Below are 27,312 nucleotides of genomic sequence, written 5' to 3'. Positions count from 1 at the left end.
GGTCTAGTTTTAATGGGAAAAGAGGTGTCGAGGAAAAAAGAATTACCTAAAAGAAAAAAATACATTGGGTAAGACACATTTGTTAAATTGGATATTTCATTTAAAGCACTGTTAAGGTATCTCCTTTATCAGACCTGAAAGCTTTATGAATATTTCTTTTTGGATTATACTTAATATTAGAGGATAGCAGATAGTGATATATTGTGATTTTATAGCCCAGCACTCTCAGGTTTTAAATATCATGAAAAGAGAGCAATGAAGTCAATTGCACATATATCATCCATTTAATCGTCAAAATAGCCCTGTGAAATAGGTATTATTATCTTCCATTTACAGATGAGAAAACCCAGAGAGGGTAAGTAATTTACCCAAATTCATATGATATGCAGCAGAGCCAGGGTTCAAATCTGGTCTTGTAATTACTGGTCAAGTTTTTTCTACTCTGTTAGCAAAAACTAGGCTCTCCAAAATGAAAATATGAATGATCATACATTTGAAAAATCTTAGTCTGCAATAAACCTGGCTCAAACTTAATCATTTTCTTGCCAAAATGCTCAGGTCAAACTAAAGGATGATTGTTTTCCTTAGATAGATACTTACAATAATCCCATGGCAAAATAGGGCATACTTTAAAAACTGTTGATTTACCTTGAAGTTTGCTTGGATTCATCTATTATAAAAGTTGAGAGATATCTGTAGTTTTAACTTCCTCTCTTGAAACACATCAGTAGAATTTATAAAAAGGAGGGGAAATGATATGATTTGTGTTTTAGCCTTAATTACGTGCAGAATATAAAGGTATTACCTGTATGTTCATTGATCCTCCTTTCCTATGTAGAGCCATAGCTGTGGGTTACCAGGAAAATCACTTGGATTGGGTTATTTTTATTCAGTTTATTTTCTCCCATTATAAGAGTAATATGTAATTGCTCTAGGAAATAGTAAAAATATAGAAAAATAAGAGAAGAATGACTTGTTTACTTCTACACCACTAAAATTTTAATTTAATTTTGATTCTCAGTTTGCTCTTGTGTAATATGAGCAAATAGTAGAATAACTATATGTCTCACCTTGTTATATAATTATATTGGCAATGATAATTAACTTTCATTAAGGGTTTACGATGGGCCAAGCATTGTATTAAATACTGTATTTATATTATTCATTTAATCCTCATAACTCTTTGAGGTTGGCACTATATTTATCCTAGTTAAGGATAACTGCAGTTTAGCGAGTTTACAAATTTATAAGTAACTAACAAAAGACTACAGAGCTCATCAACAGCTAGTAAAGCAGTAAATGTGAAGAGTATTTTGCAAACTCTAAAATGTAAGTTATTAATACCTCCAGCTATAATTTAGGGATTTTTAGTAAACTTAAGGTCTGGTGCACTTCCCATATCTCCTTTCTCTAAAATCTCAGTTGCTACGTTGATGACTCTAGCAAGGACCATGAAAGAGAATTCTGTATCTCTCATTCATTGACAGGACAACTGCTGTGGTGTAAATGGTCCCTCAGACTGGCAGAAATACACGTCTGCCTTCCGGGTTGAGAATAAGGATGCTGACTATCCCTGGCCTCGTCAGTGCTGTATTATGAACAATTTAAAAGAACCACTCAACCTGGAGGCCTGCAAACTAGGAGTGCCTGGTTATTACCACAAGCAGGTGAGTCTTCACGCCTCCAAAGAACTGCCAGAAGGTTCTTCTGCAGTTTTTGAGGAAATATTGGTCAACCGTAGGTAATAATCCCTCAGTCAGGAATTCTGCATCTTTTACCCTAAACCTCTACTTCTTTCTCTGTAAGTAAACTGTGAATGCTAATCTAGGACTAAAACGTGTTGTGAAAATTAACATGATATAAGAATTGCTAGAGCAAAGTCCAATTTTGTTTAAATGAAAACTATCTGTGAAATGTATAGCACTGATATTCAAAAGAGTGTTTATATGAAACCAAGATTAGCTAGGGCTTTTTTGCATAAATTGGAGGGGATACTATGCAAAAGCAACGCTTTGCCAGTTCCAAAGCAATAGCAATTGCTGAGGTTAAATGCAGTAATTATATATCCAAAAGCTTTATTCAGTGATACTGTAGGATAGGTTTAATAAAATGTGATTTGGTGATTTGGGTAGAAGGAGGTGACATACAGATGGTTTTGAAAAAGCATTTCCAGACTGATAAGGATAACTGTATGACGATCATGAAAACTAAATTTTTTAAGTATTTACTACATGCCAGCCAAGATTCCAGTTTCACAACTGTATAACTCATTTAATGTACAAAGGCAGGTACCAGTGTGAGCCTTATTTTACAGATAAGACTGAGATATAGAGGTGTTAGTACTTTGCCCAGGGTCACACAGCTAATAAATGTTGCTTGGCCTCTAATTTAAACCTGAGAAGTCTGACTCTGGAACCAGGCTCTAAGTTAATAAAGAATTTGGTCAGATTCCTGGAAAGCCCTGACAGAAGCACCTATATATCCGTAGTCAGCCTTTGAAAGGCTGCACACTGCCTTTCAGGTTACCACATGAGAAAAGCCACTTGTAGGCCAGTGCATTAAATAATAGAGAAACATCCGGCTTCTTAGTTTTGAGTAAAGAATACAAACTGCACTTTTGGAATGAAGGACGCTGCAGTGCTAATCATAATACCATGCTTGGCAGAGAGCCTGGACTATGATTGGTTGCATCAATCTAGAAAAAGGACATGGGTGTGATACAGATAATTTTGCAGATGTGTTCAAAGCAACCCTCATTTAGCTTTTCAGCAACATAATCTTGGCATTGTTTTAATCAATTGTTTAGACTGCTTTAAAAATTAAATTTACTACTTCCAATCATAAGTACAATATAATTATCACAAACAGAATTCATAAAATGCTTTTGATATTTCATTGTTGGAACTGACCCATGAAAACATATCTTGACTGAACTGTAATTAGCGTACAAACTGCGTAACCTCTTTGATAAGGACAAGAAAGAATGTTTGCCTTCAGATAATCAGTTTATCTCAAAACAACACTTTCCCTACCACATATAACATTCTAGTAGAAAGAACACACCTAAAACTTTACTTATCCCAAGTCGAGATAGATGAGATTTGAGGAAGAGATAAAAATGAACTCTCTCCTTTCACTATCTTCAGGCACATCCATCTGTTTTAACAATCTTCTAACAGCACTGCCCCCACCCCCCTACCTTGAAGTACCTTGGCCTCATCTGTCCTTAACATCTCCCCCTCCACTCCAGCCAGCTGCAGCAAAACTTCAAGCTCATTGTCACTCAACCCTACTCCCTCACCAACTTCATAAATCCCTGAAATTCTTCTGTCTGCCCCTGACTCCCTGTACTCCTACTTTCTCAATCTCACTTATTTTTCATCCTCAGCCTAATCTCTTATCTACCAATCCTTTCTGATTCTTCCTGCCCCAGTTCCCCAATTCCCCACACACCACCACACTCGCTGAGTTAAGGGTCTTGCTAATTCCCCTAAAGCAATCCTTTCCTACAGAGCAAACTATGCTACCCCTTTAGCTACTGCACGTTACTTCTATAATTGCATTTAAACTTTGGACTATACTATAGCGATTTGCTCACGAGCCAACCTTTTCTGAGTCTCCTTGAGGTCAGTACACTACCCAGTTCTATAGCTTCAGAACTTAGCATAATGCCTGGCACTATGCCACCACTCCGGTTCACCGCCCCTTGCTCCTGGATTACTGTAATAATTTCCTAATTGGACTCCCTGAGGCCTGAGTTCACTCTTGGCACATCCTATTCTTCACCCAGTGCTAGAGAGATCCTTGCAAAACATAAATCAGATCACCTCACACCCTTGCTGAAAACCCTCCAATAGGCTTCCATCTCCCTGAAAATCTATGAGGAACTCTGTTACATAACATAGATGGAGAAGACCTGATGGGGGAGAAATCAAGGCATAGCAAAGGCAGGGCATGACAGCGGATCAGCCCTTGACTGGGGCAGATTGTAAAGGACAGAACCTCAAATGGCTATCTATAGCCCCTGGGCAGAAACTAAACTTCAAGTTCAGCCCTTCTAGGACGAGAAACACTTTTATGTAAAAACAAAATTAAGAAAGTAATTCTGTCCTCACAAAAATCACCAATGAAATCTTTTGGGAGGGAATAAAAATACTAAGAATAGTTTACATTGTCCACCTATGCTAAAATAGCAGCCCCCTTTTTAGATTAAGTGATAGGTACAAATAAACGTAATACAGAATATCTTCTTCAACAGATTCATTTATATTCTCTCAGCAAAGCATTGTTAGTAACTGGCTGTCCAAAGGGAAGCTGGAAATATTCTGGTTATGTAACACCAGACTTGAGAGTAGCATTTATTCAGAACGAAATTTGTCTTCCCACGAATCTCTTATATCTTTGTTTTCTGGTTCTCTTCACACCGACGTGGAATCCCTCTCTCTGCCAGGGCTGCTATGGACTGATTTCTGGACCAATGGACCGGCATGCCTGGGGGGTTGCCTGGTTTGGATTTGCCATCCTCTGCTGGACTGTGAGTATCTCCCTGCATATTTTATTTCTGGAAGAATGATACAGAAAGGCTCGAGACCTCAGTCCTGAAGGCTATTGAGGAAATTCTGGCACTAGGGAGACAGGGGATTCCCTTAGGAAGTAGGGAGTTAACTTACCCAACCAGAGAAGTGATGAGCCCTACAACCAGATCCTGCCTCCTGCTGGCTGGGAGCCCTGCTGTGCTGCGATGTGTTTGTCTCTGAGGACAGGCTGGGAACCAGTTGCTCTTTGTATCCCCAGTGCACAGCATAGAACGTAGTAAGTCCTGAATTGTTAGTTGAATGAATGAAAGATGATATCAAGGAGCTTTCTATTAATACCATGCTAGCGGGAACTGTGGAATATTGTTAAAAGCTTTTGAGGAACTTAAGACCCCAGGCCACTTTTAACTCACAATATTTCTGCAAGTATCAAATGGACTCCATGTGTAGTGGGTCCCCATAGAATTCAGAAGAGAGAGGGGAAGGTGACTTTTTTTATTTATTTAAGCAGTTTTATTGAGACAGATTCACATACCATTCAATGCAGCCAAGGTGCACTCTGTGCCTTTTAGTGCAATCACGGAGTTGTGCGTTCGGCACCACAATCAATTTTAGAACATTTCCATTACTCCGAAAAGAAAAACCCCACACCCCTTAGCAGCCACCTCTCAATCCCTCTATCCTTCCCCAGCCCTACCTAAACATAATCTACTCCTGTCACTATAGACATATTTATATCTAAAGAATATTAAAATATTATTGTTAACTATAGTCCATAGTTTGCATTAGGTAGATTTTCACATATTCGCCCCTATTATCAGCACCTTGTAATATTGACATACATTTGTTATAGTTCATGAAAGAACATTTTTATATTTTTACTATTTGCCACAGACATTGTCCACCACAGGATTCACTGTATTTTATCCTCTAGCTTTCCTTCTAATAATATACATGACTTTAAATTTCCCCTTTCAACCTCATTCACACACGTAATTCATCGCTGTTAATTACACTCATAGTAATGTACTGCTGTCACCTCTGTCCATTTCCAAATATTTGCAATCAAAACTAAATAGAAATTCTGCACAAATTAAGCATCAGCTTCTCATTCTCTACCTCTATTCTATCTCCTAGTAACCCATATTCTAGATTCTAACTCTACTGAGTTTGCTTATTATAATTAGCTTCTATCAGTGAGATCATACAATATTTGTCCTTCTGTCTGACTTATTTCACTCAGATTGATGCCTTCAAGCTCATCCATGTTGTTGCATGTATCAGAATTTCATTCCTTCTTACAGCTGAATAATATTCCATCATATGTATATACCACATTTTGCTTATCAATTCATTGGTTAATGGATACTTAGGCTGCTTCCATCTTTTGGCAATCGCAAATAATGCTGCTATGAACATTGGTGTAAAGATGTCTGTTTGTGCCCCTGCTTTCAATTCTTCTGGGTAAATACCCAGTAGGCGGATTGCCGGATAATATGGCAATTCTATATTTAGCTTCCTGAGGAACCACCACACTGACTTCCACGGTGGCTGCACACATTTTACATTCCCCACCAGAAGCGAATGAGTCTTTCTCTTTCTCAACATTCTCTTCAACACTTGCAGTTTTCTGTTTTTTTAATAGTCACCATTCTAGTAGGTATGAAATGATATCTCATTGTGGTTTTAATTTGCATTTTCCTAATAGCTAGTACATTGAACATCTTTTCATCTGCTTTTTTGGACATTTGTATTTCCTCTTTGAAAAAATGTCTATTAATATCTTTTGTCTATTTTTTAATTGGGTTGTCTGTCTTTTTATTGTTGGGCTGTAGAATTTCTTTATATAGTTTAGATATTAAACCCTTATTGGATATATGGTTTCCAAGTATTTTCTCCCATTGCATAGGCTGCCTTTTTGCTTTCTCGACAAAGTCTCTTGAAACACAGAAATTTTTAATTTTAAGAATGTCCCATTTATCTATTTTTTTCTTTCATTGATTGTGCTTTGTGGGTAAAGCCTAAGAAACCATTGCCTAACATGAGGTGCTGAAGATATTTCCTTACGTTTTCTTCTAGGAGTTTTACGGTCCTGGTCTTTGATCCGTTTTGAATTAATTTTTGTATAAATTGTGAAGTACAGGTTCTCTTTCTTTCTTTTGGATATGGATATCCAGTTTTCCCAGCACTATTTGTTGAAGAGACTATTCTGTCCCAGTTGGGTGGACTTGACAGCCTTGTCAAAGATCAACTGGCCATAAATATAGGGTCTATTTTCTACACTTTCAATTCTATTCCATTGGTCAGTTTATCTGTTTATGCCTTATCATGCTGTTTTGACCACTATAACTTTGTAATATTCTTTAAAGTCAGGAGGTGTGTCTTTATCAACTTTGGTTTGTTTTTTTTTTTTTTAATGTTTTTGGCTGTCCAAGTCCTCTTACCCTTCCAAATAAAGTTAATAATTGGCTTTTCCAATTCTGCAAAGGAGGCAGTGGAATTTTTATTGGAGTTCATTGGCTCTTTAAGTTGGATGGAATTGACATCTTCATGATATTTAGTTTTCCAATCCATGAACATGGAATATCTTCCATTTATTTAGGTTTTTGTTTATCTCTTTACAAATGTTTTGCATTAGATAACATTGCTATCTGCAAATAGTGAAAATGTTACTTCTTCATTTCCAATTTGGATACCTTTTATTTATTTTTCTTGCCTAACTGTTCTAGCTAGAATTCTAACCCAGTGTTGAATAACATTGGTAACAGTTGGCATCCTTATTTTGTTCCAGATCTTAGAGGGAAAGCTTTCAACCTTTCACCATTGAAAACAATGTTATCTGTGAGTTTTTCTCATATGGCCTGAATCATATTGAGGAAGCTTCCTTCTAATTCTACTTTTAAATAGTTTTATATCTTTAAAATATCTGGGTCACAAAACAGATCGCCATAAATTCAAAAAGAAAGGATACTGGATTTTGTCAAATCAATCAAGATAATCTTGTGTTTTTTTCCTTTCAATTTGTTAACGTGGTGTATTACATTAATTGATTTCCTTGTGTTGAACTACTCTTTCATGCCTTGGATAAAATTCATTTGCTCATAGTATATAATTATTTTGCTGTGTTGTTGGATTTAATTTGCAGGTCTTTTGTTGAGGATTTTTGCATGTATATATATATATGCTTTTAAAATCAATGTTTAGTGAATAAAACAAGAAGACACAAATTTTATGTAGATTATGATACATATATAACATATATATGTATATCCACAGTGCAATTATCACTACCTGGAAATTAACATTGCCACAATACTGATCTTTAATCTACAAATCTTATTAAAATTTTATTGATTGTCATATTATGTGCTTTAAAAAGAAATAAAACAAAACGAAAAAATCTGCTTGGGATCCAATCGAGTTTCCTGTTGCATTTAATTGTTTTGTCTCTTTAGTCTCCTTAATCTCCAACAATTCTTCAGCTTTTCTTCACCTTGTACCACTTGACAGTTGTAATGATACGGAGTAGTTGTTTTGCAGAAGGTCCTCAGTTTGATTTTGTCTGATATTTCCTCTTTATTGAATCAGATGATGTATTTTTGGCAAGAATTCCATGGACGGGATGATTGTCTCTTTCCCAGTGCATCATATTAAGGGTCATGTGATATTAATTTCCCCCATTTCTGGTATTTTTACCTGCAATTACTTGATTAAGGTGGTAATAGCAAGTTTTTCCATGGTAAAGTTGCTATTTCCCCTTTATAATTAGTAAGTGTCTAACAAAAAAATATTTTGATATGTAAATATCATGCTTCTCATCAAAAGTGACTCACTTGTTTTAGCATCCATTGACATTTCCTGTCCTGAATCAAGTATTTCTAGAATGGTTGTCCAATGAAGATTTTTTAATTTCATCATTTCTTCTGCATGTGTCAGCCGGCATTCACATTTCCAATATTTCTTGGTTCAACAAGGCCCATGATGTTCAACATTTCTCTCTCAGCTGGAAGGGTGCGTGGCGAACATGGTGGCATAAGCTGGCTTTCACATGGCTCTACCAAAAGGGACTCTCTGCTTCGTGGTGCTGCAGCATTCTCTGCTCTCACCAAATCTACATGTATATATATTTTAAATTTTATTTTGTATTATCAAACCAAGACAACATAAAAACATGAACATTCTTAACATACAAACATTCCGTGTATGGTGTACAATCAATGGCTCACAATATCTTCACAAAGTGGTATATGCATCACCATGATCATTTCTTAGAACATTTGCACCAATTCAGAAAAAGAAATAAAAAGAAAAAAGAAAAAACTCACACATACCATACCCCTTATCCCTTCATCTCATTGACCACTAGTATTTCCATCTACTCAATAGATTTTAAACTTTGTTCACCTTATTTTTTTTCTATATCCCTTACCTCTCCCTTTCTTGGTCACTAGTATTTCAATCTACTCAATTTATCTTTAACATTTGTTCCCCTTATTATTTATTTCTTTTTAATCCATATTTTTTTCACTCATCCATCAATATTATAGATAAAAGGAGCATCAGATACGGTTTTCACAATCATATATTCACATTGTGAAAGCTGTATCATTATACATTCATCTTCAAGAAACATGGCTACTGGAACACAACTCTACAGTTTCTGACACTTCCTTCTAGCCTCTCTAATACACCTTAAACTATAAAGGGGATATCTATAAAATGCATAAGAATAACCTCCAAGATAACCTCTTAGCCACTGACATTTTATTTTGTCTCATTACTCTCCTCCCCCTTTCGGTCAAGAAGAGTTTCTCAATCTCTTGATGCTGAGTCCCAGCTTATTCTAAGATTTCTGTCCCATGTTGCCAGGGAAGTTTACACCTCTGGGAGTCATGTCTCATGTAGAGAGGGGGAGAGCAATGAATTTGCTTGCCGTGTTGGCTGAGAGAGAGATAGGACCCATCTGAGCAACAAAAGAGGTTCTCTGGGGGTGACTCTTAGGCCTAATTTTAAGTAGGCTTGATCTATCCTTTGCAGAGATGTGTCTCATATGAAGAAACCCAAAGATTGAGGGTTCAGCCTATTGATTTTGTTGTCCTCACTGCTTGCAAGAATATCAGGCCTTCTCCATGTGGGGAAGTTGAATTTTACCTCTTTCTCACCATTTCCCCAAGGGGACTTTGTAAATACTTTTTAATTCATTTTTCAAATTACTCTGGGATTTATTGGGGCATCACTCTGGACAAACCTACAAAATCTCATGCCCTATTCAAGGTTCTATGTACTTATGGTGTTCAATTAAACTGTCCATATAAGTTATATTAGGAAATGCACTAGTCAAAATATAAATTTTGTGCCAAATAAACATCTTTTTTTTAGTCTCACATATAAGTTAAAGTTTTAAAATATGAATTAGCATCTATTTTCAACACTCTGCAACATTGACATTCCTTTGTTTTTCCTCATTTAAAACATTTTTTAATTTGTACATTTAGTCACTATCATTGTATACTCTAGGTGATGGAATATTACACAGCTGTAAGACAGATTGGTTTGCTGAGGTCATTTGCTTCTTCTCGAGTCAATGTTGGTTGTTCATGCCTTTCTAAGAAGTTGTCCATTTCATCTACATTGTCTAGTTTTTTAGCATTGCATCTGTATTTATTAGAGAAATTGGTCTGTAATTTTTTTTCTCTTTGTATCTTTTTCTGGCTTCTGTACTAGGATAGTGTTGGCTTCATAGAATGAATTATATAGTATCCCCTCCTCTTCAATTTTTTGGAAGAGTTTGAGCAGGATTGGTATTAATTCTTCTTGGAATAATTGGTAGAATTCACTTGTAAAGTCATCTGGTCCTGGGTTATTCTTTGTTGGGGGATTTTGATGACTGATTCAATCTCTTCTTGTAATTGGTCTGTTGAGGTCTTCTATTTCTTCTACAGTCAGTGTACATTGTTTGTGTGTTTCTTGGAATTTGCTCATTTCATGTAAGTTTTCTAATTCATTGGCATACAGTTGTTCATAATATCCTCTTATGATCCTTTCTATTTCTGTGACATTAGCAATAATGTCCCACCTCTCACTTTTCATTTTATTTATTTGCAGCTTCTCTCTTTTTATCTTTGTCAGTCTAACTAAGGATTTGTCAATTTAATGATCATCTCAAATAATCAACTATTGTGTTTTCTTAATTTTTAATTCTCTCTACTGTTTCTTTTCTTCTCAATTTAATTTATTTCTGCTCTAATCTTTATTTCTTTTCTTCTCCTTTCTTTAGGATTAGTTTGTTATTCTTTTTCTAGTTCCTCCAGCTGTGCAGTTAAATCTTTCATTTAGCCCTTTCTTCTTTTCTAATGTAGGCATTTATGGCTATAATTTTCCCTCTCAGCACGGCCTTCATTGCATCCTGTAAGTTTTAATAGCTTGTATTTATTCATCTCAAGATATTTTCTGATTTCTCTTGCAATTTCTCCTTTGACTCACTGATTGTTTAAGAGTGTGTTATTTAACCTCCATTTTCCAGTTCTCTGTCTGTTAGTGATTTCCAGTTTCATACAGTTATGGTCAGAGAAAGTGGTTTTTTTTTTTTTACTTTTAATCTTTTTAAATTTGTGGAGATCTGTTTTGTGACCCAACATGTGGTCTATCTGGGAGAATGACCCATGAGCACTTGAGAAGAATTCATATCCTGCTGTTTTGGGGTACAATGTTCTCTATATGTCTGTTCATTTATCATGTTATTCAAGTTCTCTGTTTTTCAGTTCCTTATAAAATGGGAGATGGCTACCTACCTGGCTATTGTTGTGAGGTTTTAGTATTAAAATCATTGAGAAGAACTTCTGGGGAAGATGACAGAGTAGGGAGATACAGGACATAGTCTTCTTCCAAAAACATTTTAGGCAAAAAGGGGAGTTTAGTGAGAAGAGAGGTTCAATATCAGAAACAAGAAACTTATACCCCAAAACAGTACATACTAGAAATAGGAATCTGCTGGATGGTGGTTAACCCTGACGGAAAGAAGAGCAATGTTCCCAAAGGGCTAGTTCATTGCAGACAGAAGTAAGAAGGGCAACCTCACAAGACCGGGAGTTTAGAGTGAGGACTGAGGTGGGAAAATGGAGAATGAGGCAGCTGCCTCTGAGTGGCTGGTTTGTTTGTTTTTAATTTTTATTAATAAAATCAACCAACATACAACACAAATATTCTTAACATATGAACATTCCATACTTGGTGTGCAATCAGTGGCTCACAATATCATCACATAGTTTTATATTCATCACCATCATCATTTCTCAGAACAATTACATCACTCCAGAAAAAGAAATAAAAGGAAAAAAGAACAAACTCAGACAGACCACACCTTTTACCCCTCCCTCTCATTGACCACTAGTATTTCCCTCTACCCAATTTATTTTAACACTTGTTCCCCCACTATTTATTTGTTTTTAATCCATACTTTTTACTCATCTGTCCATATGAGTGGCAGGTTTTAAGGGATGCTTTGGGATGGATTGGACTCAATATTAGTTCTGTCCTTGTGATGTTACTTAAGGCAAGTTTGCTTTTAAAATCTAGTATCACTTTAGTCTGAATGAACCTAATGCCATTTTCTTTCCAAGTATGAGATGTTTCTAAAGTAAACCTATTTTATATTTCTTTTTCATTTTACTGTCATTTTTATTCTAGTTTTGGGTTCTCCTGGGTACCATGTTCTACTGGAGCAGAATTGAATATTGAGGATAAAATGTCAACACCGTACCTAACCTTCCCCCCAAGACACTCCGGATTAGGTGCTGGAACTGGATCTCCCCTAAAGTTCCACATCTCTATTCTATAGTAACATGCATTTCTTATCCAAATTGCCAGGTCATATGGGACTTCTTTAAGCTTCTTAGATGCCTAAAATTCTCACTACTGGTGTTTTTCATCCTGGTCTGGGATTCTGCAACCTTTTGTAGAGTGTGGAAAAGGGAGAATTTGGAATGCAAATAATAATAAATTGTTCCCCTTGTTAACTTTTAGTTTGGGGGTGTAAAGACATTCAACAGAACCTGTGTTATAACAGCAAACCCAGTCTGTGTTTGCATAACCAATCTGCCTGTGTAACTCACTAAAAGGAACCTTCAAAGGCTATCATTTATGCCAGTATATTGCCCAGGTGAAAAACAAAACAAAACAGGGAAAGGTTGCTGGAGTGTAACTTTTACCTTTTGATTTATATTGGCTTCCATCTAAAGAGACTGGTGATCTTCTTTATGTTACTTATGGACCCCTTCATTCTCTAGGACAATCCCCAATCTTGAGTTAACAATGACTGAAATTTCCTCTTGCACCTTGCAGAGTGATAACATGTTACATAACCTCGATTTTCCCATTAATTAAAAGTATGTGGACTTTTTTGGAGTAAAGAGAGCCTGTTTTATATTTTCTCAGTCTTTGCCCTGAAAGGCCTCAACTTGAAATGCCCCTCAAAGAGGTGAAAAGCAAATTAGCTCTTAGAATGGATGATTTATGAGGATTTTTGTTTACTGTCAAATATTTCTCTTCTGATCTATATTTCCATTAGCAATCCTGGAGGAAGTTCTTATAACTCAAAATTTGTTATCAACCCTTATAAATAAAGATAACTTCACAAGATTTTCACTTTCTTTTGTTTTTACCAGTATCAGAATTGGTCGCATATGAGTCTAATAAAACAGATATTTTCCAACAGAAGAGCCTATTAGGCTCATGGGAATTAAAGCTTAGGAAATAGAAAATGCATACACGTGGTGTGGTTTCCTGCTGAGCACCAAGTAATCCTACTGTACAATGAAATGATTGGAACTTGTCCATTTACTTTCATTTTTTGGTCCTGTCACACTTTCCCCAGAAGCGGTGATGAAACCATTGCTCCTCAAATCCTTTTCCTCCTGCACTTTGAAGCAACGGAAACATCTCTGACCCCAGTTGTGGAACTGTGTTCCCTATGAAGAAAATCTACCCATCACTTCAGGGACCTTCTCCCAGCAGACTCAGATATGTGAACATCTCCCCACCCTGCAATTACCACCACATTCTTGTGAGTTAGGCTGAGTGCTGCGGCAGGGGAGGGATAAGGAGCTGAGGACACACCTCTCCAGGGCACTTGAAATGTAAGCTGGGACAGGGACCTGATGCCCTAATCCCAGGTTAATGGCCAAAGACTCATGTCCTGAGAAGACAGAACCCCCTTGCCCCTCCCCTACCTCACCCTGGCTCTCCAGAACAGGAGTTGAGGTATTGATCTCAGAAGAAATCAATAACTCCTACCCTTGGCTGAGAAGGTTCTTCTCTCTGGTTTTTAAGAAAAGGAAAAAAGAGAGAAAGGAACCACCTTCAGCAAAGTTTTGAAACGGCCACTCTCCCATCTCTCTTTCTATACTTTCTTATGCATTCTGTTACCTATTTCTTCTATCATTAACTAGATTTTCCACTGCCCTCATGCTTTCCACTTACTGACCAAATTCAGCCTCAAACCCATTCTTATCTTGCCTTCACACTCCAAAATCCTGTCTATATACAAAATTCCATTCTACTGGTGATTTGATCTTTGGTAGGTTAAGGGAAAGCCCTTTTGTAAACTAATTCATAATGAGAGACAACTAGCCCCACTTTTAATCTTCTCTATAGATTTTTCCTTGATAACTGACTTTGATCTCTATTTGCAGCAGGAGCAAGACAGAGCTATGGTGGCAAGATAGCTCACCTGCTGCTCCTTAAATCTTACCACCTGCCTACCCTACCACCAAGGCCCTAAGGAGAGAAAGGACTTTCAGTTAGCCACTGCTCTCAGCCCCTTCTCCAGCTAGCTTCCTACCTGGAGACTCATCCTCATCCTTCATAGAACGGGCAAATTCCACTATAAAGTTGGGGGAGGCAGCTCTGAACCCAGATATTCATTATGTCCAGGCCCCTAGCACTTGGAGAGGACACACCTTTCAGCTGAGAGAGAACCCAGGCCTGATCCCCCTGCAGGGGGTCCAGCCACCCAGAATTCTTAAGCTTACCACTACAGGAGTTTCAGTTTTTCAGCGCAGATTCCATTTCTCCCAGTTCTATCCCCTCCACCTTCTCTGGAAACTCAACTTCCCCCTCTTCTTTCTGTGTCTTGGGACTGGAAGTAGAGCTCAGTGTGAGCCCTGATACCTAAGCCACTACAAAGACACACCTCAGTAACCATCTCCCAGCCCTTGTCTATGACCCCATCCTTTACCCGCCCCCCCCTCCCATACCACTGCCTCTTCTCTTGTCTGACAATATTTCAGTATATTTCCATTTCAAAACCTACAGGACATGTTAAGTCTAATGAAAAGGCCCAACCAGACATTATACTCAGAAATCTGGAACCAGCAGCCCCAGATACTAATCAAGGCAGGAATTCTCAGTGCCACATCCCCCTCCCCTTAGGGTGGATAAATCCCATATTCAGACGGTATAGATCGGTCTCTCTTCTCCAATGCAAAGCAGGATAATTCAGGGTTGCCATGCCCAACCTTGACGAAAGCAGTTTTGGCTACCCTGGGAGATTGGTCACAATGGGATCTCTTCCCCTGCTCTCTTGGACCCTTTGTGTGGTGTAAGTAGTAAAGCAGTTCTTTGCTGAAATGTTCTCTTGTGCCCTGAGCCTGTGTTCCCATGAAACACCAGGTAGCAACTTGCTCCCCACTGGCCTTACCAAAGCCACCTCCAGTACTATCAGATCAGGGAGGGAAAGGAGAGCAGAGGAGAAGTTGGCTGTGGGTATCTGGCAGGTTGCTGGACTCCAGAGGTAGGCCCAAACAGAGTAGACATGCCAGCTTATCACAAAGGCAAAGAACAATTACTTCCTAACATCAAAAATGTGTCAGACTAGGTCTGGGGGTAAATTTTACCTGATTGCTACATCAACCAGGTCACCACCCTCTCTCAGTTGACCTGTGCCCTCCCCAGGTTCCTCCTCAGGTTCCTGGCAGGCTGCTTAGATTTACCATTCAAAAGCCCACTGCACATCCTAGTGTTAAATTTGTCAGCTCTAAACTTTTTATTTTCCTACATCAGGTGCTATAGACAGGAATGCTCCTATTTTAAACAACAGATCAGATATTTTCTGACTACCTATAAATAAGAAAAGTAATAAGAATAATCATGTGAATTTTAAAATCTCTCTACTTTTCTCTCAAGCCTCATCTTCCACCTGTCTGATCGAAGGCAGCCAGCACTGTGGTTGAGGAATTGGACACTGAGCTGGTTTCTTATTTCTAAGAAATATTTTAATTTTATTTTTTAACCAACTTTGTGATTTTTATTGATGGGTTACAACTTTATACTCCTAGATATTGCTGAACTGTGTACAATTAGAGATGCATCATTAGAGAAGAACAGAGAACAGAATCAAACAGAGCAGACTTAAGGAAATATCCATCTTCATTTCATATGGACATAGAAGCATGAATGCAATTTAAAATCTTTGAATGGCAATAAAGTTACACACACCCATCTGTGTAGACTAACATCTTAGGTATTAAGATGTTTGCTCTGCAATGTGGTCATAAGCAGTTTCTCATAGCACAATTATTAAAATGTATTCATCTTACTAAGAATTTTTCATTTCTCCTCCTTTATCCAACATTTCTTCTAGTTCCCCTTGTCTACTTTCCTTTACCCATATCCTCAATTCCGATTAGTGAAACTAAATCAAAGAAGAAGCACAGAGGAGAGCAGTTGTAGGCTCTAGTTTGCCTTCACATGGTGTGACATTTTTATCGTGTGGCTCTACTGGCCACCTCCAGTGAGCAGATCCAAAAACATCCTAGAAAAACGCCACAGTGCCCAGAAACACACAATCCTCAGAATCTTCTCCAACCAACCTTCCCAATTCACCACACAAATCTTTGAAGGAGACAAATAGCCAAATCAGTCCTGGAGTGAAGGAGAAAGAGTACTACCACATCCTATTTTCTACCTCAAATTCCTCTTGAAAAAGAAAAAAAAAGGCAGTCCTTGACAGTCAGAAGCTGGCTTCATACTCACGACTGAGCCAGGTTATTCTCCTTTTGAACACAAACAATCTCACAGGACACCAGTTCAAGAGTGTGCAGACCACAATAAAACGAGACAAAGCAGGACCACATCATAATTTTCTCTAAGCACAGACAAAAACAAGGTCACTGTGCCACCTGCAAAATACCAAATGCCCCTTCTCTCAGCCAAAATGAGTGACTGCTACTTTTTCATCATTACAACTTTATCTTTGTGCTAGTCTGTAGATAAGATTTTTCTGAGGATTGTCCCCACTTTCTGACAGCATCCAATCTAGACCTTCCCCAAATCACCCAACCAAAGCCCAAATACTATAACAGATTGACTCTCAGGCATTTTTACTGAGATATCCCATGTCCCCAGGGTGTGTGTTCTCCCTCACTGTAATGAGTCATATCCCCAGTTTATTTAACTACAGGTATGCTATTGGTGGTCATTAGCTGAAGGGTATAGACAGTCTCCAAATAACCATCTTCCACCACTCATCCTTATTTCTTCTCTTTGGTTTATTTATTTGCCTATTTTCAGAGTGGTTGAGAACATGAATTTTTGAGTCAAATACCTGATTCCAAACCCTAGCTCTTGGGGTCTGCTTTAGGAAAATAGATCTATCCTTAACACAGGCCTGGGAAAATTCAATAAGATTTGTAACGTGTGCATCTACATGACTAACAGCCTGTAAGAGGTACCCAACAAGAAGTTATTCCCATAAATCTGGACTGAAGAATGTTTGGCTCATAATCCCTGGGAACACAAACTAATGCTATGCTGCTCCAATGTATTGCAATAAGCCTGATGACAAAATATATTATGGCTGCTACTTTCTGGCCATCAAACAATAGCTATGAGTAATAGCTTTTCTGAGAAACTACTACTCAGTAGTGGAAGAATGTACTAGGGTCATCAAGATAAGGCATTTTAATTGATATGGTTTCAAGTTCTGTGTATTATTTCTAGAAGTCCTCACTACCAATGATATTTCTGCCCTCACTGCTCTCACAAGGAAACCTTATACTGTCTGGACAATGTGATATCCTGGGGGGAAACACAATATTAGAGTCAAGAAAGACCCTGGGTTGAAACTTTAACTCGCAGTTTTACCAACTTTGGGAAGTTATTTAACTTGAATCTTCTTCCCATTTGAAGAACATATATGCTTACAAGGTTAAAAAGAAAGTTAAAATGAATAGGACAGGGAAATTGACTGATGGAGAGCAAGCATTCACTTACGTTAATTCCCTTATTTGCCCCACCCTCCAATCTTCCCTCCAAGCCCCCAAATTACACACACACACACACACACACACACACACACACACACACACACACGCCAAAAATTTCAATATTCGTTTGAATTTTCAGCTTCAACAATTGTCAATGGAACAATATAACCTCTGCCTGTCTGGGCTGCTCCCCAGAGATGGGCTTCAGTAGCTCCTTTATGCACACCTGAGATCTATCAGACCCTCTCGCAGGTCTGGAATATTAAAACCAGTGAAGGTGGCAATAGCTTAAAATATCTAAGTTTCTAATGGGCAGATTTTTTTAAGTTTTGGAATATAATTAGCAAAAATGACCTTATGAAATGTACCTGAAAATTACGGGTTGAATTGTGTCCCCCCAAAAGATACGTTTCAAGTCCTAATGAAAGTAATCCTATTTGGAAATAGGATCTTTGAAGATATCATTAGTTAAGATGAGGCCAAACTGGATTAGACTGAACTCTAATCCAGTATGACCAGTGGTCTTATAAGGAGAGGACAATTGTACAGAGCGAGAGAGAGACGGCCTATGATAGAGGCAGTGATTGAGTTATGCTGCTATGAACCAAGGAAAGCCATGGATTGCTGACCACCCACCAGAAGCCAGGAGAGAAACATGAAAGGATTCTCCACTTTAGAAGGAAGCATGGCCCAGCTGGCAGCTTGATTTTGGACTTTAGCCTCCAGAACTTGAGACAAAAACTGTTGTTTAAGCCAACCAGTCCTTGTTACTTTATTACAGCAGTTCTAGCAGTTAAGCTAAGACACTGAATATCCTCCATCTTGTGGGTTATTTTAATTAATGGCTTCAGTTGGGACTATATATACATATATAGGACTTGGGGTAAGTGGAGGTTTCATGTTGGCAGAAAATGTCTTTTTTTTCTTCCCTAAGAGGACATTTCAGACTGTTCGGGGGCTCAAAAGGTGCTTGCATGGGAGAGGTCTAAGGACAAAAAACCCAGGGAGGGAATCTGGAAGAAAGTTCAGAGAACAGATGAGAATGGAGAGGTATTTCTTTGGTTCTAGAAGATATAAAACTTCTCAAGAGCTAGGACAAGGATATAGATTCAGGAGAACTACCACAAAGAACCAGAGAAACCTAGATGAAGACAATATTGTACAAAGTTCTTGAAATCAGAAGATCTGAGTTTACCCTTTACTAGTGGTGGGATTTCTGTCAAGTCACCCACTTGTTCTGGATCCCCATTTCCTCATTCATCCTATCCCAAGAGTGAGGAGGACCAATAGTGTGTGAAAAACAATGCAAACTGTAGGGCACTACACAAATGTGTACTATCAAGAAAAAAATTTTAAAAAGCCTTTAAATGGCATACCCTGTTAGGTACTGACATCTAAATAGTTGGCACCCATATAATACTTAGCGAGTATAGTAGGCATAAATGTCAATACGATACTCAAAAAGCTTTGCCTCTTTGTGCCAATTGACTGAAAAACACACAGGGCAGGAATTGGGAGATGTGCAATCCAGCTGTGAAGTGAAGGAAGGGAGATGGCAGCAATGAGGAAGCAGGCACTGCTCGCCTCCCTTCAGTCACTGGGCTTTCAGCTCCCAGCACAGGTCGAGTGGCTTAAGGGTAGCATGAGGGCCTTACAGAAGTATCTCCCACCTCAAGAAGTTCCTTAAGTCATTTAAATGATGTGTAGCCAAATGAAATCAGAAGGAAAGATAGACAATAAAGACTGAGATGGTATAATCTAGAAATGCCTAAAGTATATGAGGATAGTGATTAAATGTACAAATTAAAAAATGATTTTGTAAGAGGAAGAACAAAGGAATGTCAGTATTGCAGGGTATTGAAAATAGATGGTAATTCGTATTTTAAAACTTTAACTTATGTGTGAGACAAAAGAAAAAATGTTTACTTGGTACAAAACTTGTATTTTGACTAGTGCATCTCCTAATATAGCTTACACGGGCAGTTTAATTGAACACCATAAGTATATGGAACCTTGAGTAGGGCATGAGATTTTGTATGTTTGTCCAGAGTGATGCCCCAATAAACCCCAGAGTGATTTGAATAATGAATAAAAAAATATTTGCAAAGTCCCCTTAGAGAAATGGTGAGAAAGAGGGAAAATCCAACTTCCCCACATGGAGAAGGCCTGATATTCTTGCAAGCAGTGAGGACAACAAAATCAATAGGCTGAACCCTTAATCTTGAGGTTTTTTCATATTAAACACATCCCCACAAAAGATAGGCTAAGCCTACTTAAAATTAGGCCTAACAGTCACCCCCAGAGAATCTCTTTTGTTGCTCAGATGTGGCCTCTCTCTCTCAGCCAACCCAGCAAGCAAATTCTCTGCCCTCCCCCTCTCTACGTGGAACATGACTCCCAGGGGTGTAAACATCTAAGGCAATGTGGGACAGAAATTCTAGACTGAGCTGGGACTCAGCATCAAGGGATTGAGAAAACCTTCTTGACGGAAAGGGGGAAGAGAGAAATGAGACAAAATAAAAACTCAGTTGCTGAGAGATTTCGAACAGAGTCGAGAGGTTATCCTGAAGGTTATACTTACACATTATATAGATAACCCCTCTTTAGTTTAAGTTGTATTAGAGAGCCTAGAGGGAAGTGCCAGAAACTGTTGAGCTGTGTTCCAGTAGCCATGTTTCTTGAAGATGATTATATAACAATATAGCTTTTGCAAGTGACTGTGTGATTGTGAAAACCTTGTTCTGATGCTCCTTTTATCTACAGTATGGACAGAAGAGTAAAAAATATGGATTAAAAATAAATGAATGGGGGAACAAATGTTAAAATAAATTTAGCAGATTGAAATGCTAGTGATCCATGAAAGGGAGTGGCAAGAGGTATAGAAAAAATAGGGGAAACAAAGGCTGAAATAAATTGAGTAGATGAAAATACTAGCAGTCAATGAGAGGGAGGGATAAGGGAGATGGTATGAATGAGTTTTGTCTTTATTTCTTTTTCTGAATTGATGCAAATGTTCTAAGAAATGATCATGGTGATGAATATACAACTATTTGATGATATTATGAGTTATTGATTATATACCAAGAACAGAATGATCATATGGTAAGAATGTTTGTGTTTCTATGTTGTTAAGTTTAAAAAAAAATTTTAAGTAAATAATAGGGGGAACAAATGTTAAAATAAATTGTGTAGAAGGAAATACTAGTTGTCAATGAGAGGGAGGCGTAAGGGGTATGGTCTGTGTGAGTTTGTTCTTTTTTCTTTTTATTTCTTTTACTGGAGTGATGTAAATGTTCTGAGAAATGATGATGGTGATGAATATATAACTGTGATGATTAAAAAAATTAAAAATAAATGTGTACACTACCTTGTTTGAAAGAACTCTCTGAAGAAAAGTTAATAGGCATAATTCGATGATTCCCAACATTCTAAGAATTGCACACCCCTTGTTACTAGCCAAGAAACACACTTATTACAGCCCCATTAACATCTCTCTTAAGAATGAAATTCTGGGTGGGCCATGACGGTGGCTCAGCAGGTAAGAGTGCTTGCCTGCCATGCCCAAGGACCTAGGTTCAATTCCCAGTGCCTGCCCATGTAAAAAAAAAAAGAATGAAATTCTTTTATGAAGCGCTGGGTGGGGGGAAGGGTGGATATAAAAACTATGATTATTTCTTTGTTAAATCAAGAAAAAGGACAACTTCTACTTGTCCCTGCTGAGCTAAAGGTCAGCCCTAGGTAAACCTGTGATGTTTGTAAAAAGTATGTTCCATCCAAATTCTCCTTCCCCAACTTAGAGATAATGACTCCTGTTTTTCTTGTGAGCCCTAAACCCTCCTACACCCTCTCTGTTTGGGAAGAATTAGATATTATTTACAGTTACTGGCTGGCACTTGTTCACATTAGAGGGGTTTTTTTGTTTTTTGCTTTTTGTCTTTTTTTTTTTTTTTTTTTTGCATAGGAAGGTACTGGGAATCGAACCCAGGTCTCTGGCATGGCAGGCAAGAACTCTGTCTGCTGAGCCACCGTGGCCCATCCAGAGTTTAACTCCAAGTGTCATATCATAATGATAGATTGAGAGACTGTGGGGCACAGTTGCATAATACTTATTTAAGAAACCCGTAATCAGGTTATATATATGTCCATTTGTCCTGACCTAGTATGCATCTCCTATTACCTCACTTTGATTATCTCCCCAAGCCCTCTGCTCCCACCCCAACCCCAAGGCAGCTCAGCAGTACTGACAGCCAAACCATTGCCACTTGCCCAAGTCAGTACCCTCGCCCCACTGTGCTTCTAAATTAAAGGTTCCTGAGTCCTTGGCAATTGGATCCTCTGCCCTGGGCACCAAAAGGCCAGCTCCACTTCCTGCCCAATCACCCTGTCTGTCCCTGAGGTCAACCCTGCTACTTCTATTATATGGGAGAGGAGGAGGCACAAGAGGTTGAAGAAAATAAAACATGGTGTGCCAGTTTGAAACTCTTGTGTACCCCAGAAAAGCCATATTCTTTAATCCTGATTCAATACTGTTGGTTAGTATGTGATGATTTTGTGAGTTATTGATTATATAACAAGAATGGAATGATCATATCGTAAAAATGTTTATGTTTGGATGTCGTTGTTTCATAACAAAATGATTATGGTGAAGAATACACAACTATATCATGATATTGTGAGCCATTGATTGTATACCATGTATGAACAGTATGTTTGTGAAGATTTGTCAATAAAAATATTAAAATATATATATATATTGTTGGTTGGGATCTTTTGAATTAAGTTGTTTCCATAGAGATGTGACCCATCAATTGTGGGTGGGACCTTTTGATTAGGTGGTTTCCATGGAGAGGTGTCTCCACCCATTCAAAGTGTAGTTGCTTACTGAAGTCGTTTAAGAAGGAACCATTTTGGAAAAAGCTTCAGAGCTGACAAAGACAGAGACATTTGGAAATGCAGAAAGAAATGGCCCCTGGAGAAGCTGTCTGAAAAGAGAAGCCAGTAGAGAAAGATGGCAGACATTGCCATATACCTTCCCGGCTGGTAGAAACCCCAAACATCATTGGCCCTTTCTTGAGCCAAGTTATCTTTCTCTGGATGCCTTAGTTTGGACATTTTTATGGCCTTAGAACTGCAAACTTGTAAATTCCCTTTATAAAAGCCAACCCATTTCTGGTATATTGCATTTCTGGCAGCATTAACAAACTAAAACACATGGTGAGGCCCAGTGAACCAGATGCAGAGGCCCCTATCACAAGACTGGAGCTGGTTATATGTGGAGGTTGTACAAAGGAAGAAGAGAGAAAACAAATAAAAGCATGAAAAACAGAGAAAGTATGAGGGTTTTTTGTTTTTGTTAAGCTATTTAGATTTAAGGATACTGAAATGAATACCTCCGAGTGCCTCAAATAACAGTAAAAAAAAAAAAAAAAAAACGATTGAGCATCCAAAGCTTTTTCATATTTTACTACAGAGGTACTTCAGATGTATTATTAATTTGTACTTTGTAAACTGTTCATTCATATCCTAAATGTACAAAATCAATTTACAGAATTGCTTAAAAAAACTAGTAGACAACGTGTTGTCTGCTGGGCTGTCACTGGAAGGCATATCTGGGCAGGTGGTACCCACTGCAAAGTAGCAGCAGCAACAATCAGCACCACTGTGGCCACCTCTTCATGTGATCCTCTGTCCTCTGGCCACTTCTTCCCCAAGTTCACTGCATCTTGAGTGTTCACCTTTACTTCCCTCTTCTTGGGGCTTCTTCTCACTTGGGACCCACCTCTTCACAGGTAATCTTGCAGGATAAATGAATAACAGAATATATCTTCGTACCTTTCTATCTTGGACAAGAACAATTCTGGTTCTCTCAGACATTCAGCAATGTTATTTCCTATGGCCTTTTATCCCATAATGTGTCACTTCAAACTCAAATAAATCTCCTTTAACCAGAGTTCTCAAGCAGCCTTCATTATGTCCTTTAAGTAGTCCTTTTCTACTTACTCCTTCAAGTATCTATAATACAATTTTCAACCCTCATGATCAGTACAACTAAGAAATCTGCCTTGTTACCACTGTTTTACATTCTATATCACCAGGAGCTCTGCTAAGGAAATACAAAAAGGAAAAATTCAGTCCAATAACTAGCTGCAAGAAGTTCTTAATGTGTGCTACTGAGTAGAAGTCTCTAGGCCAAAATTATTGCAATCAAATATTCAGTTCTTCCCCAATGTCACCAAAATATCCAGGGTCATGGATCAGACCAAAAATCCACTGTGATGTTGATATATAAAGGATTGTGTTCCACAGACAGTAATTTATAAGAGCAACTAGTCAACCCATCTGTTTTCCAGACTCGTGCCACCTCATGTAAGAGCTTCATCCTAAAAATAAAAAGAACAAATGTGAATGATAAAAGAATAATTTAACATATATTTCCATTGCTTTGGGCTTTGCCCCAAAATTTGTCAAAACATTTTTGTAAATTAATGCATCTGTAGGCTTCCTATTGCAAACAAAGTTGGTTTTCCCCATCTAAGGTAACAGACACCAGTGTTATAGTCATAGGTTCATTCTAAGATTTTACTATGTCTGACCCCATGTAAGACCCTGGGACCAATGAAGAAACAAGTCCCTGCCTTCAGGAGGCTGCCAGTCTACAGGGTAAAAGGACATCAAATAACACTGATACAATGTGACATATGCCATAATAGGGACAGCAATTACTGTTTTGGTCTAGGGTGTCAATTACTGCTAACGGGCCCTTGCATAGGTTTTAGAATACCTCTGAACTCCTCAGTGCTGTCAGGAAAATTTTGTGAATATAGGCAGAGAAGGTACAAAGCTTTCAAAAGAGTTCTAACAAAAGTTAAAAATGTATGTGGATAAAGATGGATAAAGGGGCACCTAACTTCTTGAGTGAGTCTGGGGAGGAGTCATAGAGAAGGTAAATACAACTGAGGCTTAAAAGAGGAGACCCTCATTAAGTGAGGACGGTGGGGGAAGAATACTTTGAAAAGAAAGGCAAGCCTGTGGAAGAAACACAGGCATGCAAAAGAGCATTTGCTCTTTTCAAAGGGTGCATTCGAAAATAATGAATAAGTCATTCGGTGCAGCTAGGGCGCTTAAATATGGAGAGAGAAGTGAGAAGTGAACTGAATAGGTCTCTAGGAGGTTAGCAATGAAAAACTGAATTTCAGCAACACATAACAATGTGGCTAGAGAAAAGTAGCATAATATTGAGCTAAATATTTTATTTTTGTAAAGTTGAAAAACATGCAAAACTAAATCTTTTGTCTAGGGATACAAACATATGGGAAAACAAGGAAATAAGCACAAAAATTTAGGAAAATATCACCTCTGAAGGGAGAGGGAAGAACATAGGATGGGGGCAGGACTGTAAAGGCACTGAGCATAAATTAGGTGGGGGATATCACCCGTAGTCATGGTATCAAGATTCTTCATACATTTCCTATCATTGAAAAACATTCTTTTGTATCTACTTGTGGTAGTTAGATTCATTTGTCAACTTGGCCAGGTGAAGGCACCTAGTTTTGTTGCTGTGGACATGAGCCAATGGTACGTGAACCTGTTGCTAATTACATCTGCAGTGGGCTAGGAGGCGTGCCGGCTGCAATGAACTGACGTTTCACTTAATTGGCTGGTGCTTAAAGCAAAGAGCACAACATAGCACAGCCCAAGCAGCTCCGCATACCTCATCTCAGCACTCACAGCTCAGCCCAGGCCTTTGGAGATGCAGAAAGAATCACCCCAGGGAAAGCTGTTGGAACTCAGGGGCCTGGAGAGAAGGCCAGCAGAGATCCCCCTGTGCCTTCCCATGTAAGAAGGAACCTCATTGGAAAGTTAGCTGCCTTTCCTCTGAAGAACTAATAAAATAAATCCCCTTTTATTAAAAGCCAATCTGTCTCTTGGTGTGTTGCATTCTGGCAGCTAGCAAACTAGAACACTACTCAAAAATTAATTTCTTAAAATTCAAAAAGAAAAATTATTTTCTTTGGACAAAAACTAGAATGACACACAGAAAAGAGATGTTTTGTTAGAGTGGTAGATGTGTGGTTAAATTTCGGGTTGCTAAAAGACCTTCAAGGGTATTTTAAAATTTACAGGAAAAAATCAGCACAAAGAAATGTAGATTCTTTGATCACAGCCCCATAAGAATTGACTTATATGCCAGGGATCCTTGGAGAAGGAGCTAATTTCTGAGGCTGGAAAATGACAACATACGTCTGGAACATCTTGCCACACCAAAGCACAGGAAAGGAAGCTCTCAAAGACTACTGATTATAGAAAGGGATTCAAGAGCCAAAGTGAAAAATATTTCATTGGCCAAAGGTGAAAAATTTGAACATCAAAAGGAATATTAACTACATTCTGAAGGATGGTAGGGAACACTAACCCATTATTCTGAAAACCTAAAATGAATGTTTGAGTCTTTCCTTTTATACTGCCTCTCCAGTAAAAACTGTAACCCAACATAATCACATAGTTGTAAAGTGCAAGTACTTCTATGCCAAAGAAGGGTAAACTATCACAATTTTGCAATCCCTACTTAAATAGCGGATTTGAACAATGATCATCAATGGCTGCTAAAAGCATTAGATGAAAAATTCATGGAGACTCTCACAATGAATGGATAAAGCTGACAACACCTGAACCCACATATCAACCCTAAAATCACAAAAAGACATTATGGGGAGTGATGTCATCATCATGGTGACATGAATAGCTACTGAAAATCTCTCCTTGGAGATTCAGCATTAAAAAAGAACAATTCTGATCCCTGATGGCTCTTCATTCCAGTTCACCCTTCAGCACCTGAGATCAATGGTCCTCCGACTTGCGTGGACAGAACATCGCCAGAGGGGCTGTTAAAAATACAGCCGCCTTTGCCTCCACCTTAGACCTGCTGAATCAAAGACTTCAGAATAGAACAAAGACTACATTTCTAACAAAAATGCCTCAGGAAATTCTGATGCAGGTGGCCTACAGAGCACATGGATTTGGTCATTTGAGCACATGCAGCAAAAGAATCCACCAGCCTCTCTCTCTAAGCCAACTTATCAGGTGAACTCACTGCCCTCCCTCCTACATGCAACATGACTCCCAGGGTGTAAATCTCCCTGGCAACGTGGGACAGAAATTCCAGGACGAGCCAGGACCCAGCATCATGAAAATGAGAAAGCCTCCTTGACCAAAAGGGGGAAGAGAGAAATGAGACAAAGTTTCAGTGGCTGAAAGATTTCAAACAATTGAGAGGTTATCCTGGAGGTTATTCTTATGCATTACATACATATATGCTTTTAGTTATGGTGTATTGGAGTGGCTAGAGAGAAGTACCTGAAACTGTTGAGCTGTGTTCCAGTAGCCTTGATTTTTGAAGATGATTGTATAATGATATAGGTTTTACAATGTAACTGTGTAAATTGTGAGAACCTTGTCTCTGATGCTTCTTTTAGCCAAGGTACAGACAAATAAGTAAAAAAAATATATGTGGATTA

General features: G+C 38.3%; 2 protein-coding genes across 3 annotated transcripts in view; one reads left to right on the top strand and one right to left on the bottom strand.

The window, feature by feature from the left end:
* UPK1B (uroplakin 1B) overlaps positions 1-13,138 on the top strand; it is a 41,459-nt gene extending 28,321 nt beyond the window's left edge. Inside the window, exons 6-8 of the mRNA XM_077117561.1 lie at positions 1,488-1,667; positions 4,451-4,534; positions 12,222-13,138. Of these exons, the coding sequence (XP_076973676.1) occupies positions 1,488-1,667; positions 4,451-4,534; positions 12,222-12,272 (315 nt within the window). The 3' untranslated portion in view covers positions 12,273-13,138. The remainder of the gene's footprint in view (positions 1-1,487; positions 1,668-4,450; positions 4,535-12,221) is intronic.
* Positions 13,139-22,648: 9,510 nt separating this feature from the next.
* B4GALT4 (beta-1,4-galactosyltransferase 4) overlaps positions 22,649-27,312 on the bottom strand; it is a 66,884-nt gene continuing 62,220 nt past the window's right edge. For both annotated transcript variants that reach the window (XM_077118251.1, XM_077118254.1), the window contains exon 8: positions 22,649-24,177. In XM_077118251.1, coding sequence (XP_076974366.1) covers positions 24,045-24,177 — 133 coding nt within the window. In that variant the 3' untranslated portion in view covers positions 22,649-24,044. The remainder of the gene's footprint in view (positions 24,178-27,312) is intronic.

The sequence above is a fragment of the Tamandua tetradactyla genome, chromosome 10 (genome assembly GCF_023851605.1).
Source record: "Tamandua tetradactyla isolate mTamTet1 chromosome 10, mTamTet1.pri, whole genome shotgun sequence".
NCBI lineage: Eukaryota > Metazoa > Chordata > Mammalia > Pilosa > Myrmecophagidae > Tamandua > Tamandua tetradactyla.
Note: the sequence above shows the minus strand (reverse complement) of the source record. Positions and strands in the feature narration are given on the sequence as shown.